Consider the following 16,702-nt stretch of genomic DNA (forward strand, 5'->3'; position numbering starts at 1 on the left):
GCTTCCTGCACCCTCTCCCCATCCCCGACATGTCCATAGCATTCAACCAGGCCTTATTCTGGGCCTTTTCACAGAGCGGCTCTACCCTGAATGCTTTCTGGGATAATCAGCCAGCAAACTCCTATGCATACATCAAAGCCCAGCTCAATGGTGACCTCTCCTCTGGGCCCTCTTTGCTCCTCTGGCATTTCTCATTTTGTTCTATGTTATCTATCACTACAACCCACTGCATAAGACCATGAGCTCCCTGAAGTGACTGACAACAGTTTAACATCTGATTTTCCAAGTACTTTCACACCTCTTGGCCCATCCCAGTTGTTCCAAACCGTCTGGTGAATGCAATCAAATCACGAGGGAAGTCCCATTAGGATGGCCACCCAGATGCTTCGGTCACGACTTGGCAAGAAGCCTGTGTCGCTACTGCCTGATGCTCACAGCTCCATAGAAAGAAAAGGTGGGTATTAAGTGTCCTGGTAAAAGATACGTAACTTTATAGGGAAGGAAGTGTGATAAGAGTGAAAAGCTAGTCAAGAATACACCATTGAGGACCCCACTATGGTGTGAAACTATTCACCTCCAGACCGTGGGAAATGCCCTAGCCAGACTCGTCCCCCACCTCCAGGCGGGGTGAGGAGGCCACGCACATAGGCACTCGGATTTCACCCAAGATGAGGAGGGGTCCTTGCTAAGTGCATCAGGAGATAACAATGTCATTGGAGCAAGCAGAGCGCATGGAGGGAAGTGCAGATCCACCCTCCTGTAACTCAAGGTTTGTACCAATAGGGAAACTAATCCCCATCTCACTCCGTAAGAGGTCCCACTCATCTCCCTTACCAGCGACACCCAATCTGAAAGTTTCCTTCATTTCCAGTGCTGTGACACCAAAGAACACTTCTAAGTGTTCCCCCCTTGGCCCAGACACAAAGAGGGTAAAATGCACGTTAAGGAAAAAAGGCTATTGGCTTTGTTTGCGGCTCAAGGCTGCCAGTGTTTCCACTTGGCCCTGCAGTTACTTCTCAGGCTTCCGTGCGGGGAGAGCAGTCAGCCTGGAGTGATGATAACAGAGATGGAGACCACGGGGGCGATCCTGGACCAGGCAGGATGCAAAACAGCCTCGCCCCTTTGCCCAGCATCATCAGACATCCTGCTCTGTATAAACAGCACAGAGACGAGCCCTTACCTTTGAAAACAGACATCATAAGCTTCTTGGAAAGCTGAACCGGCAATTAGCCTGCTGAGGGCACAGTGATGGAAGCTGGCGAAAGAAGTTGGTAGCCAGACCCAACTGTGAGACAATAAGGAACAGTGTGGACTGTGTTCAACGGAGAGACAGATGCCTGCCCCACCCCAGTTCACAGACTCAGCTGTTCTCCAGCTGCTGCCGTGAGGAAGGCAAGCCCAGAACTGTCAGATCCTTCATCAAAAACAGAAAACGGGATGGGAGGATAGACTAGGAATTTGGAATTGATATGTACACACTGCTATATTTATTTTTCTAAAGGGAAGGGCTTTTGGGGGGCATTGTTTTGGCTGTGCTGGATCTTCATTGCTGTGTGTGGGCTTTCTCTAGTTGTGGCGAGCGGGGGCTGCTCTCTAGTTGGGGTGCGCGGGCTTCTCACTGCAGTGCCTCCTCTTGTGCAGCATCAGCTCTAAGCAGCTTAGCCACCCTGCGGCATGTGGGATCTTCCTGGACCAGGGATTGAACCCGTGTTCCCTGCATTTAGCAGGTGGATTCTTAACCACTGGACCACTAGGGAAGTCCCCCACTGCTATATTTAAAATAGATAACAAAAGACCTAGTATATATCACAGGGAACTCTGTTCAACACTGTGTAATAACCTAAATGGGAAAAGAATTTGAAAAAGAATAGGTACATGTATATGTATAACTGAATCATTATGTATACCTAAAACTAACACAGCATTGTTAATCAACTATGCTCCAATATAAAGTAAAAATTAAAAGAAAAGAAAATCTGCATTTGTAGTGCAACCCCCAAATCTGTCAACATCAGCAATGAATTTGCAGGTTTTTAAAACACTATAAATATTGCCGACAAAGGTCTGTATTCAAAGTTATGCTTTCTCTGGTAGTCATGTATGGATGTGAGAGTTGGACTATACAGAAGGCTGAGCACCGAAGAATGGATGCTTTTGAACTGTGGTGTTAGAGAAGACTCTTGAGAGTCCCTTGGACTGCAAGGAGATCAAACCAGTCTATCCTAATCAGTCCTGAATTTTCATTGGAAGGACTGATGTTGAAGCTGAAACTCCAATACTTTGGCCACCTGATGTGAAGAACTGACTCATTAATGCTGTGAAAGATTGAAGACAAGAGGAGAAGGGGACAGCAGAGGATGAGATGGTTGGATGGCATCACCGACTCAATAGGCATGAGCCTGAGTAAGCTCCAAGAGTTTGTTATGGACAGGGAAGCCCAGCGTACTGCAGTCCATGGGGTCACAAAGAGTTGGACATGACTGAGCAACTGAACTGAACTGATAAATATTCATTCAAGGATTTAATTTAAGTCCATCAACAGATGAACCAATCAGTAGTGGTGAGAGGTGGGACAGTGGTCCTCCCTGGACAGGGACAGTGTTCAGAAGGGAGTATGGATGTGGCCCTGGGGACTCCGGAACCACCATTACACAGGGATGTGGCTTGTGAAATTCATTAGGGTGCACACTTAATGATCAGTACACTTTTTCATAGGCATGTGAACAAAAGTTACCAAAGAAATACATATATATGTATACATGTGTGTGCTAAGTTGCTTCAGTTATGTCCGACTCTTTGAGACCCCATAGACTATAGCCCCCCAGCCTCCTCTGTCCATGGGGATGGATCCTCCAGACAAGAACACTTGAGTAAGTTGTCATGCCCTCCTCCAGGGGATCTTCTCCACCCAGGGATCGAACCCACACCTTCTGTGGTTCCTGCATTGGCAGGTGAGTTCCTTACTACTAGAGCCACCTGGCAAGCCTAAGTATGTATATGTATATATACACATACATATAGGTCAGATATACAGATAAAATTTATTTTCTTTAAATATTATTTTCTTCAAATAATATAGAAAAGAGAGTACACTTCCTGCAAACAATGGAGGGATGTTTTAGATAAAGTATACAGGAAACAAGGCCATGCAGAGAGGTGGCTGAAACAGCAGAATTCCTTCAGGTGCTTCAATTTCTATACAGTTTCTCCCAATGTTGGGCCTGGGGTGAGATGTGTTGACAGATGCTTGCAGGCAGAGGATGTCATTCAGAAGGATCAGTGCACGTGGCAGTCCTGGCATGGGTCAGGGGTGGTGACAGCAGGGCTAATGACCTGAAGAGTAAGGTCCGAGTTCTTTGTGGAGGGTAGGAACTCCATGGGCCAGGGCCGCTCTGGGGGAGGACCTTCTCCTGCCAGCTACTGGGGATGATACACAACAGGGAGTGTGCAGAGCAGGGGCAAGGGTGGTTAGGTGTCAGATGATGCGGTAGCAGGAGATCGCAGAGAGTTTCAGTGCCATCTTGAGAACTAAGAACCTGAGTGTCCTGCTCGTGGTGGGCAGCTTCCAGGAACAGGTGAGAGAAAGAGATGGGCTGGTGAATGAGGACATGGAGGGGGGCTGAGGTCAGAAAAGGGGCATCACAGAGATACAGACCTTATCTCGGAAGGAAGGGCACGGGGGATGACGCCAGAGGCTGGGGTCAGTGCAGGGATGACATGCATGAAATCCACCAGCACCCATGCAAATGTCTTTGCAACAGAGACAAGGCTGAGACTGAGCATAAATTGGGGCAGAAAAAGAGGAAAAAAAATATAATCTTGGGGACACTTTAATATAGAAAACCTGTGTTTGTGGTGGGGTGGGTAGAAAGAAACAACAAAGGACAGGGCTTAATCTGCTCCAGAAGGAGTGTCCTGTTGCATTTCAGCCCGGGAGAGAAGCTCCGAGTTGTGGAGTTTGAAGGGCCCTCAAGGAGGCCTTGGGTTCAAGGGGCTGAGCCACCTGCAGACAGAGGTGGATGACCATGGCCATCTCTGTGAGTGCTCCTTTCCTCCTCTGCAGACTGGGGGAAATCACACAGGAAACAGGCTGCTAAGATGAAACAGGCTCCAACCACTGGCCGGCATGCAGCGCACCTTGCTCGCTAAGGAGGGGCTGTTTCCTCCCTACTGCGTCACCTCGTAATGGACATCCCCTCTCCTTCCTTCTTGTCAGCTTTCTCTGGGACATCCCAGAAAAGTGAAATACAAAATCACATTTCTTAATTTTCACTATTTTATTACACACTCCTTTGTCTCCTTCCAATAGTTTTTAGATGTATTAGTGGTTCAACAGGACTAATGGTTTTTGCCCTGAACTTGCTCTGAAACCTCTTTGAACCTGTAGATTTTACTTCACCGACGAACATGGGCCCCTCAAGGACAAGCTCACGTCTCTTGATCTTCCCTGGGGCCTCAAGTGCTGCCTGGGAAAGCCCTTGATAAAAGTGCTCAAACAGGGCATTTTAAGGGCACTGATACAGTTCTGCTGTTGTTGAGTCACTAAGTCATGTCCGACTCTTTGCAACCCCATAGATTGCACCACACCAGGCTTCCCTGTCCTTCACTTTCTCCCGGAGTTTGCTCAAACTCATGTCCATTGATGCTGTTGTGTAAGATGGAAATGTGTCATTATATACTTGTCAAAAACCATAAAATGTGTAACATCAGAAGTGAATCCTGATGCAAACTACGGATTTTGGACGATGATGGTTCATCAGCAGGAACAAAAGTGCAGCTCTGGGGCTGCAGGTTGATGGTGGGTGGAGTGTGTGGTGCTTGTGAAAGGCAGGGCGTATACAGTGTTTTCACTCAATTTCACTGTGAATCTATAACTGCTCTAAAAAATAAAGACTATGTATATATTTTTAAAAGGAAGTACTCACCCAGGACTTCCTTGGTGGTCCAGCAGTTAAGCCTACACTTGCACAGCAGGGGCATGGGTTCAATCCCTAGTCAGGGAACTAAGATCTCACATGCTGCACAGTGTGGCAAATAAATAAATAAATGCAAGCTCTCTCTCTATATATATATAAAGTAAGTGCCGTGGCTCAGTGGTAAAGAATCCTCCTGCCAATGTAGGAAATGGGGCTGGAGCTGCAGGTTCGATCTTGAATATCATCTGGAATAGGAAATAGCAACCCACTCCAGGATTCTTGCCTAAGAAAAGCCTTGGGCAGAGGAGCCTAGCTGGCCACAGTCCATGGGGTCAAAAAGAGTCAGATACAACTTAGCGACTAAACAACACTTCGTAAGTGTTTGCTGGGTAAGTTTTTTTAAAAGGTACACATGATTTATAAGAATGTATTATTCATTGACTATGTAGTAGTGTGCACGTGGTAGAAGTGCATGCTCAGTCGTGTCCGACTCTTTTCGACCCTGTGGACTGTAAGCCCACCTGGCTCCTCTCTCCATGTAATTATTTAGGCAAGAATCTGGAGTGGATTGCCATTTCCTCTTCCAGGGGATCTTCCCAACCCAGGGATTGAACCCGCATTTCTTGTGTCTCCTGAATTGGCAGGCAAAATCTTTACCACAAGTGCCACCTGGGAAGCTCTCAGTGACGACAGAAAAATACTTAAAATGGTCACCTTTCCCTTCTTCCAATAAGCATTTCAAGTCATGACAATGTGAGGAGAGCTCCTTACCTTGCTCTCCTACCCCGGATCTCACACACATACCTGGGCATCTATAAACACTCTTTGCTGGGAAAGGATGTCTGTTTCTTTGTGGATCTGTGTTAACTGCAGAATCAGCACATGCCAAGTGCCTGGAGAATGAAACAGTCAGAGCAAGGACCAGCATGCGAGTAAAATGGCTGGGCATGCTGAGCCAGGGTGTCTTTCCAGTCAGGGGGCAGAGTTCCAGCCAGAAGGAGGACTGGTAGGGAGAGACCTTTTAGCTGGGGATGAGGGAGAGGCACCAGGAGTGATCTGTAGGTTACCTTTCTCTGTCAGCTGGGTGTGTGGTCTCCCTCGGGAAGATTACTTTAATGGACATGTGGGCCAAGTCCTATGTTCTTCCAGCATCTCCTGTGGCAGGAAGCAATGTCCTAAATGAGTTCCTGCCCTTTTAGGACAGGTCATCTCCTGCACCTTGGAAAAAACTTTCAGGACAAAGCTGTGTGTGCTCAGTCCTGTCTGACTCTTTGCGACCTCATGGGGTGTAGCCCACTATCTCCTCTGTCCATGGAATCTTCCACGCAAGAACACTGGAGTGGGTTGCCATTTCCTTTTCCAAGGGACCTTCCTGACCCGTATCTCTTACATCTCCTGCATTGGCATGCGGATTCTTTACCAACAGCGCGCCACCTGGGAAAGCCAAGGCTGCCCTCATCCAAACCCACAGCAAGAATTCTCAGTGCCACTGTGTACAGTTCATCCCGAGAGGAGCTCAGATTCTGCGTGAACAAGTGAGGGTCAGCTTATTAGTGCCACCCCACCTCCCCCGATGCCCGCCGGTGTGGCTGGAGGAGCAAGCAGGCAGCTTTCAGACTGTCAGTGAAGACATTCCTTCCCCTTAAAGGCAGAGGCAGCTGCAGGCTGCGGGCATGGGTCAGAAAGACGGAGGGCGCCCGGGACAGCGTGTCTCCAGGGACCCCAAGGGCGCCGCGGGGATGGGTTGGGGAGGAAGGGCCCTGACCTCAGTGCAGCAGAGACTCAGGATTCGCAAGGGGGGCTGAGAATTACTGGCTTTTCCTTGCCCTCCTCTCCTGTCCGTTGCAGTCTTCTCCACCTTTCCTCTTCATCCTGTCACTTACAGGGTCACATTATAGAAATAAACCTATTTTTGGCTTTCTACGTGCTGAACTGCATTTTAAGAATCCCTTATAGAAGTCAGTGAACTGAGGATTACATATTTCTTCCCCACCCTAGCTCATTCCACTCCCAAAAGAGAAAAGTGAGGAGTGGTAGTGAGGAGGAGAAAGCAAAGAACCATGCAGGTTGAAAACGGTCCCACTCTCTTCCCCACCCACAATAAGGCCCTAAAAAGACAAAGCTTCCTCCACACCCAGATCTACAGAATTCGTTCATTCAGACGCACGTCCGACATCGCGGACGCAGGAAAGGCAGACTCAGACTCCGGCGTCCTAACTGCTCCACCCAACAGAGGCAAACGTTCAAAGAGACACAGATCAGCAGAAAAGCCCAGTTTGTAAAGCGGCTCACAGCATCCGCGAAGCTCGCAGTAAGGATGCGCAGCAGCGAGGAAGCCCGGCCCGGCCGCGCCCCCGCCCGCCCCACTCTGGGCGGGGCCATCCCTAAGACGGGCTACCATTGGCCTCCCGGCTCCCGCTCGGGCCAATCAGCGTGGGGCCAGGCCCGCCGGCACCACCCCCTGCGAGCGCGGGATGCTTGACCCAGCTGCGCCCAACAGGTGAGGCCAGAGCGCGGCGTCTCGGCTGGTCACGTGGCCGCGGCCGGCGACCCGCTGGGCCGAGGGGCAGCCGGGCCGCGGGCCCCGCCCCCGACACGAGGCGGCGCCGCCATCTGCTTCCTCCGACCAGATGCGGGGGTCCCACGCGACCCAGGGGCCGTGCGGTCTAGTCCCCGAGGCCAGCGGGCGGAGGAGCCGCGTCTCGCGCCCTTGACTGCGCATCGCCCACCCCCTCTAGATCTGGGGTCTCCGCGCAAACGCCCCTGTGGCTGCCAGAGAGTAGACACGTGGCCTGTCGGGCCTGCTGGGACTTGTTGGCCACTTCTGTCACCAGACCCTCCCTCCCGCCCCCATTCATTATGTCGAGTGTGCCTGAAAAATCTTCTCTTCCCAATGTATATGTACCTTTTTTTCTCCCACTCTCCATTTGTAGCCCCAAGCTTCATGTTGCCCATAACTATCTTTCCACATTTTGAGAGTTTCTAAGCAAGTATAATCCTGTTAAGTATTGTGGGGCAAAGATCTGGGGAAAAAAACAACAGGAATTCTGGATCATGTGCCCCCAAGTTGCCTGATGACCGCGTATGGCATCATTCACATCTACTCAAAGTGTAGTTTAAAAGAAGTGACCCCTTGGCAATAGTCTAGCTTGGATTGAAATGCAGTGTACAAAAATTAGTCTTAACACATTTGCTATAGTTAGGACAAAAATATTTTGTGCCAAGAGTTCATCTGTTCTGTAACAAATTTATCAACTTAAAGTCACAGCAAATTCTTGTCTATACACACACACACACTTTTAAAATGCAACAGAAAATATAAATGCCTTGCTGGCAGTACTCTTTATAACAGCTCTTTCTCTCCAGACCTGGACTCATTTTTAAAAGCAGCTCTCTTTGGGACGCAACAAACTGCATTTCAGCTTTGCAATTTAAAAATGCTTCATACTTGACACAGTGAAGCACAATTTTTTAATGCCCCAGTAAACTTAGGCTACTTTTAATATTTTTCAAGTCACAAATCTGGTATTTAAGGGAAGAAATTCAGATATAAAGGAAACCAATGTCACTCATCTCCATACGGAGAAAATTAATGGGGGATTTTATAAGCATTAGACCTATTTTCACAGTCTTTTGACTGGAACAAAAATTATTTATTAACATATCAGTAAGCTGGTAATAGCTCCTCATATCCTAAACTTTCCCCCAAATCTAAAATCTGAAAGAAAAAGCAACATACACTAATATCAGTTTTATTTGGTGTTAATTTTATTTTGGTATAGTTTGAGAAATAGGAGAGTTCTAACAAGGTCATCTTTTAAATATATATATATATATATATTTTTTTTTTTTTTTTAAGTTTTATGTTCTATTCCCAAAGAGTTTTCAAAGATATCAGTATCTTATTTCTTTTTGGTCATGGTAAATGTTTTCATTTGAGGTAGGCAGCATATTGTATTCATTACCCTTGAAAATATGCCACATACTTGGGGAATTCATTTTGCTGAGATGCCTGACTATCCCAACAGCTTAGCACTGAAATTTCCCTTACTCTCTGGAATCACTGACTGTTAAAAGAGGGAAGTAGCACCCTATTTGGGAACTAAATCTATTCACAGCAAAAGAAGTGCTCATTATGCTGTGCCTCCAGACTGGACATTTTGTGTTTCTGTCAATCAACTTAATTTCCATGTTCACAGAATTGAGAGCATAGAGTATTCAAAAACTCTGACATCCAAAGCCCTGGTCAGGCAGCCCTGGTCATGTATTTCAGTCCTGAAGCTTTACATAAATGCCTTTTTTTTTTTTTTTTAATTCTTGGTGTGCTTTTAATTCTAAATAATTTTGGTGATTCAAAGAGTCATCTCATATAATCAGAAAACCTTATGTCCTACAACATTTTCAACAAAACAGTACATCGGCATATATATCTGGAGTGAGGTTTTTGTGGCATATTGATTTTTCAAATGTTTGATAGTTTGATCTAAAAGTTTTCCTTCAGACAAAAATAAAAAGAGCAAAGCAGAAAAAAAAAAAAAAAACCAGAAGCTTGTGATGGGTTACTTTAAAAAATATCTAGCAATAAATATAACTTTAGCTGGGAAAAATATCTTTTATATATAAAAGATATTTATATTTATAAAAGATAAATATTTATAAATATTAGTCTACATTAAGTTGAAAATTTTCAATAATCTGGCTCCATTAAAAAAGCAAAATCAAGTTTAGTAGCTTAGTCAAATTGCAGTATTCTGATACATATTTTTAATGATGTGGGTTGCAACCTGATTTTTAGAGATGAGTTCAATAATAGCATATCATTTGGAAAATAATAAGTGTAATTTAATTCATGAACTTCAGCATTTTATTTACCTAAAACAAATAGGCTGCTATTTAATATTGACTATTTTATTAACCCAGAGCATCTGGGAAAACACTTATGATTAGGTTAATTTATGTTATATTTTCCCCTCAACTTGTAAAAGATTAATCAACCATTTTATGGTCTAATTTAGGTGCCTAATTGAAAACAGAGTCCAACACATGCTACACTGTCTTGCTAATAAATCTTGACAGCTTTGTAACAAGATGGTTTGTATTTCAAATTGTTGCATATAAATGTAGATTTTTGATCTTCACTCAGCAGCTTGAAGTGAGCTGCATATTTGATTTAAACTCATGGAATGAAAAAATGCAATTACTTCAAAAAAGATTATCCCCAATCAGGTCTTATCTTAAAGTTCCCTTAGGGAAGACAGAAACAGTCTTTGCCACCAAGTTTCTGAAAACAGACTAGATAAAGAGGGGAGAAATTAGTTTTCTCAGCATTTGTTAAATTTAAAATGTAGGGAAAGTTGCTATTTTCAGGTATAAACTTACCAGAGATTTCTGAAGTTACTGGGTTTTAGATTCTAAAACTAAAGCACTCTACTCAAAATGTAAGTTTTGTAATGGTCTTCTGGTTAAGAAGTCCATGTTTTCAGTCTTGATTTGAAGCACTGTACTTTTTAAAATTAATAAATTCATTCCAGGAGTTTCTGGAACATCTCATTTAACCCTGTGTTCTCCCACGTCTCCCAGCCTTAAAAGAGGACAAATGGAGGAGAATAAATTTACTCTCAGTGGGGACACTTGCCATGTTTTCTCAGTCTTTATGCTTGGGGATATTTTTGTCATTTTAATGACTCCATTGATTCTCACTGTCTGGTGCAGGCAGAGAAAGGAAACTGCTCCGGTAATGTAATTACCCTCACTCTGGTTATAAACCAACTTTGGACGTCCTTACTATTACTATCCTGTTCTGGAGCTGGTCTTCTTTTACGCTGAATGACAAAGTGAGCAACCCTCATTGAGGTCACTGGAGGTACAACAGAAAACTCAAACCCTTAAAAAAAAAAAAAAAAAAAACTCAGCAACTCAGTTATGAATTCATCATATATGACCAATGTCACGTTTTGTCACTTAAGCAAGGGAGAATGGCACAGAGTGACCTCTGAAGCAGGACTGCCTGGGTTGGTGTATCAGCTTTGCCACTTTCTAGCTGTGAGACCTCGGGCCAGTGTCTTAACCTCTCTGTGCCCGTGTTTCCTCATCTGCAGAAGTACAAACTTCCCAGGATCATGATGAGGATTAAATTTGCTAATCCTGTAAAACCTGAAACAGGTCCTGGCACATAGGGAAAATATTCAGTAAGTGTTAGCTGCCAACCTTACTAAACTACACACACACACACACACACACAGAGACACACACACTGCACTTTTGTTTTAATGTGGCCACAGCAATAAAGTGTCAGTTTAGTTTTTATAGCAAACATGGAAAGAAGAGTCAAGGTGGAAAGTCTAAGGAATATTTCTATATATTAAAAAAAATAGTTACACCATATTTGGCTAACTTAAATCCCAAACTGAGGTCATTCAAATTTGTGACAATCTACGAAGCCTAAGCCAAATCAAAAAGAAAAACTTATTAAAGAATGTATATACTTAATTTTGGGCTTCCCTGGTGGCTCAGATGATAAAGAATCTGCCTGCAATACTGGAGACCTGGGTTCTATCTCTGGGTGAGGAAGATTCCCTAGAGAAGGAAATGGCTACCTACTCTAGTATTCTTGCCTGGGAAATCCCATGGACAGAGGAGCCTGGAGGGTTACAGTCCATGGGGTTGCAAAGAGCCAGACAGGGCTGACCGACTGGTCACAGTTTAAATCAATGTTGAAAGCCTAAATGTACCATCTTGGCAAGTATGAGGTTCTCTTGAACCACCTGTCTCTGTTTTTCAAACACTATCACGCCCTGCAACAGAAGGTAAGGGCCAGTTTCACCAGAAGTCCTGCTAAGCTCCTCCTGTGGGATCCTCATAAGTACCTGCTAAATTTGGGAGGGCAGATTCAAGAGTAAGTTGAGTGATGAACTGGAAAAGTAAACCCAGAAGAGTCTGCATCCCCGACTAAAACAAACTCTTAGGTTGAAGGGCAGCAGTGAAGAAAGCGGTGACTAAGCATGCACCGCACGAACGACGTGGCAAACTTCCCAATCTCTGGTGGATGGCAGGTCAGCTCCGCATCGCCACCACTGTGGGCTCCATCCCACCACGATCCCGCCCGTTGGGGCTCATGGTGTCTCCTTTTGCCACGTGAAAGGAACTACAATCAACTTAGGAGCCTTCAAGCAAATCTGTCTAGGCCTTGGGTTACCGGTTAGGCCGGCACCCCCCCTGGGCTGTGTACCAATCCCTGAAACTTACTAACCGCTAGCTCAGACTCAGGCAGAATCTCCTTCTCCAACCCATGACCGATGTTGACCCTTGGATTCAACCATCCATCCTTGCCTTCAGAATGTCTCCCCTGTTTCCTATTTTCCAGCTTTGAGGATTTGTTTTAACTACTTGTTTCTGAACTGAAACGCTGGCTAATTATTATTTATACTCTTCTTCAATCCAGTGTCTGATGGCATAGACGGAGCCGAACAGAGCTCCTCTAGCGAGCAGCAGACTGGGACCCGCGGACAGAACTCCGAGAGGCAGGGCAAGAAGGGGGTCTTACTCCCTGGACACCGATTTTAGGAAAAGCCTTCTGGGTTAGGCTGCTTCTCCCGGTGTGGTCGGTTTTTCAACTTAAAACGGCCGCCTTCAAAATAATTAAGTCCACACATTTGCGCAGACATTCAGGATATTCCAAGTTAATTTAAAAAGTTGTAAGTAAGCAGATGGCATTGCAAAGATTCCTTAATCCACTAACCCTGTGGCCACGCCCCGCGAATCGAGACAGCCCCGGAACCCAGCTTTAGGGGTGAGCTGCGACGTTTAGAGTTCGCTCCTCGCGCCGCGCTCCGCGGGGTCATCGCCGCGAGCGCTGGGCCTCCGGGCCGGACAGTTCGGCCCATCAGTGTAGCGAGGTGACTGGGGGGGAGAAGGCACTTCCCGCCCGCCCCCTCTACTCCTCCCGCCCCGAGCCCCGGCGAAGCCCCCGCGCCCCCCAAGCCCAGCCGCCCCGGGGGCCACGATACGAGCGGCTGCAGGCGCGCGGCCAGCCTTTCCAGGGCGACTTCGTTCTTTATTCAGCATTTTGAGTCAATCAAAAGGAACGTGGCAGGTGGAGGGCGGCCGCCCAGGAGCCTGCGCGAGTCTTCCTGTGGGGATTTCCACTGCCTGCCCAGGTGCTGCTGGAACCGCCCGACATTAAGGATTCAATTCTTTTCCTGCCAGTTCCTCCCAGCCCGGCCCCCAGCGCGTCTGATCTCCGAAAACGCCAGACTGCCTCCGGCCTCCGATGGGTTCTACCTGGAGGGCGCTAGTAATAAGCCTGCCAGTCCGGGCTCCCGGAATCGTTATCCCCCAGGAGGAGGCGCGGTGGTGGCTGGAATAATGACAACAATACAGTCGATGACAATAGCCGGCAATTGGCGCGGCCCCCATCTGCCAGCCAGGCACCTCCGCGCGCCGCCCGCAGCGCAGGTGAGGGCGCCGAGGACCCCTGCTAGCTGCCGGGGTCGGGACGAGCATCCAGGCGCCGGGCTCCAGAGCCACCATTCGCAACAACCGGTGTCCAGGGCCTGGGGACGGTGGGAAGGGTGACGGTCACGGCTGGCTAAACCTCGAGATTTGGGCAACTCCTGACAATAATAAAAATGTTAGGACAAAAGGGAGGGGGAGGACGAGGCTGGGGAGAGAGCGGTTTTAATCCACTCGGCCAGCCCCCTTTTATCTTTCGAGCTCTCCCGGTCCCCAAAGAGAGGATGGGGGCAGGGATGGGGTTTGGTTCGATTCTCTTTTGTTTTCCGAAATCTCCAGCCTCTTGCAGGCTGATTGGGCCTGGAGGGGTGCCGGCAAGTCAAGGGAGTTATGTTTGTGGGGGTCTGAGGCAGTGACCGGTGAGAAGGGCCGGACCTCTGGTTGGCGACGAGACTTCCCGAGGCTGGAGTCTGGACCCCTTGCTCACCCGAGCCTCACCGGAAACTCAACCAACCCAAGAGCTCACCCGCAAAGACTGCGGGAGACCTTGGTAAGAGGTCGTGATTATGACTCCCGGAGGGGGGGTGGGGGTGGGGACAATGTCCCTTTGGAACCACACCCATAACCCGACCGGAGAACCGAGTTTACGGAAGCCCACGCAACCCGCATTTCTCAAATCCATGCACCCAGAACATTCTTTGCACCCCGGCGCGTCAAGGGTCCGCGGAGACACGCGTCCCTCCCCCGGGTCTCTCAGCACCCGGGCCGGGGAGGCGGAAACCGGTGGGCCGTGCCCCCGGCGCCGGGAAGCCTTCAAAGCTGCGCGCCTCTCGTCGGCTGCAGTGCGCGCCTTTGCCCGACAGGGACCAGCACCGTTCCACGCGCCGCGCGCCTGCCCGCTCGCCCTCCGCAGCCCAGGCTGCCGCGCCGCGAGCGGTCTGACCCCCTTAGGAAAGTGAACGGACTCCCCGCGGCCTGCTCAGCACGACCTCGCTCCCACCCCATCCCCATCCGGACAGCAGAAGCTGCTCTAGAAGTTGGTCTGGGACGGAGACCGTCCCAGATCCGAGAGGAAAAGTAAAACACGAGATTCGTTTGGGAGGCGGCCACCGTTAGAGGGTTGCGCGCTTTTCTGAGCACCTTCCCAGTGACTGGCCTCCATCCTGAGGAAAGATCAGCGGATTAATCCCTGGGCACTGTGGGCCGCTGAGCCGCCAGATATTCTGGAGAAGTGTCTCCAGACTGGGGCGAGAGCGGAGCCCAGCGCACCCCGTACGGCGCTGTGGGGAAGCACCACGCGGTCGTCGCTCGGCTCCCCTTCCCGCCCGGGTGGTCTGAAGTTGTACCCCTGTCAGTTCCCTGGTGCATGTCACGTCCGCGTCCTCTCCCCGTCAGGATCGCAGCTGGAGCCCCTGGCCCTTCCCGGGACACTCACCGGTACCAGGCGAGGCCCTTGTCGTAGCTGCGGTCGAAAAAGTGGGGCTCTGCGCCCACGGCGCGCACGTCGGGGTGCACGCGCAGGAACTCCAGCAGCGCCCGCGTGCCGCCCTTCTTCACGCCGATGATGATGGCCTGCGGCAGCTGCTTACTCCCGGATCCGCTGAAGAAGCTAGAGATGGGGCTGGGGGAGTCCGGCGTCTCGGGGTTCTGCTCCTCCTGGCTCGCGGCGCCTTCGGCCATCTCTCCGCCCGCAGCCGACTGGGTGGCTGGCGCCGCCGGGAACGGGAGCCTCTGGGGAGGCCCGTCGGGACCCGGGGCCGGCGGGGCGTGGGCGGCGCGGGACCGGGAGCCCAGCAGCAGCAGCCCGGGCGCGGCGGCGCAGGAGCCGGCGCAAGAGTAGACGAGCAAGTAGAGCCAGACGCAGAGCATGGCGAACAGCAGCGCGAGCCTCCTCCTCACCGGCGGCGGGGGCGGCGGCGGCTGCGGCAGGAGCCGGCCGGGGACATCGAGGCAGGACCGGCCGCCGCTCAGGCGCTGCCCCATGCGCTGCCCGCGCGCGCGGCGAGGGGCATGGTTCAGCACATGGCGCCGGGCCCGCGGGAGCAGGGAGCGCGGCGAGAGTTCCCTGGACGCCGGGCGGTTCGGCTTATTGGCCCCGCGCGCTCGCGGTCGCCGCTGTTGCTCTGCCCCAGGTGGTGGCGGCAGCTGCACGGCCGGCGGCTTTTGACATGTTGCCGGGAGGAGCCACAACTGGAACGAAGGTCGGGTGGTGGCAACTGCCGGCCTGGGGCTGCGACGCCGCGCTCGGGGCCGACAGAGTTCCGCCCTCCGGCGTCCCGGTCCCTCTCGACTGTGCGCGCCGCACGGCCGCTCGCCGGGGCTGCCTCGTCGCGGTCCTGTGAACCGAGCTCTGAGCGCAGCCCCGGCGCTTCCCCCGCGGAGGCTGCGAAGGAGGACTGCGCAGGAAGAGCACCGGAGACCGAGGCAGAGTGGGCGGGCCCGGTCACCGGGAGTGATGGGTCGCTCCACCTACCAGAAACCCGAGGCGCCATGCAAATCCCGCCGCTTAGCTGAGGGTTCGGCAGCCAACCAGCTCCCGGAACATGGGGGTGTGGAAAGGGTTTGGGGGCGGTGGAGAGCAACCGGGGGATTCTATTGGATGAGAGACAAGGGGCGGGCCTGGAGGGGCGGAACCAGGGGCTGGTGACAGGCGCCGCTGGGAGAAGGATGCTGGAGAGACCGCGCACGCAGGGAAAGCACCGACCCTGCGATCCCTGCACCCCGCCGCCCGCGCGCACTTCCGCACTCGCTCCGGAGGAGCCGGGCTCGGCTGCATTTGCCCCTGTGTGCGGACATGCGTCCCCATGCAGATGGTTCGCGGGCGGGATCGTGGTGTGTGCGCGCGTTAGAAGTAGGGAAGGGGTGGAAGCGCAAGAGTCTGGCGGGAGATGCCAGCCCACCCCACGCCGAGACTCGGAGGGGGGCCCTTCCGGAACTGGCATGGTTTAGGAAATTTAAGTGGAAAACGCTGTCGAACTTTTTTCTTTTTTTCTTTTTTCTTTTCTTCTTTTTTTTTTTTAAGTCTTCTTACTCTTTGCTGGGAGTTGATCTCTCTCGGGCAGCAGGTTAACGCGATCGGTGGATCGTTAAATAGTTCCTGAGGAACTGTCCTTAGGAAAAATTCTTCCCTCGCTTCCCCAAAGTGCTGGAGAAAGGTCGGGAGAAATTAACATGGAGTTAAAGGCTGTGGGAATTTTTCCCGGCGCCGAAAAGTGAGTGTGAAAGTTTTGTGCGGATATGAGTTGTTGGGGACGTTGGAAAACGTTCTCTTCCCTTCCCATGAATAAATATCAAAGTCAACATTCGCCTGCATCAGGAGTCAGTTTGATTTGCTG

General features: G+C 50.1%; 1 protein-coding gene across 1 annotated transcript in view; it reads right to left on the bottom strand.

Annotated features, from left to right (window-relative positions):
* LOC136149670 (heparan sulfate glucosamine 3-O-sulfotransferase 3B1) overlaps positions 1–15,760 on the bottom strand; it is a 43,767-nt gene extending 28,007 nt beyond the window's left edge. Inside the window, exon 1 of the mRNA XM_065910120.1 lies at positions 14,803–15,760. Coding sequence (XP_065766192.1) covers positions 14,803–15,350 — 548 coding nt within the window. The 5' untranslated portion in view covers positions 15,351–15,760. The remainder of the gene's footprint in view (positions 1–14,802) is intronic.
* Positions 15,761–16,702: the final 942 nt, after the last annotated feature.

Source organism: Muntiacus reevesi, chromosome 18 (assembly GCF_963930625.1).
Source record: "Muntiacus reevesi chromosome 18, mMunRee1.1, whole genome shotgun sequence".
Classification (NCBI taxonomy): domain Eukaryota; kingdom Metazoa; phylum Chordata; class Mammalia; order Artiodactyla; family Cervidae; genus Muntiacus; species Muntiacus reevesi.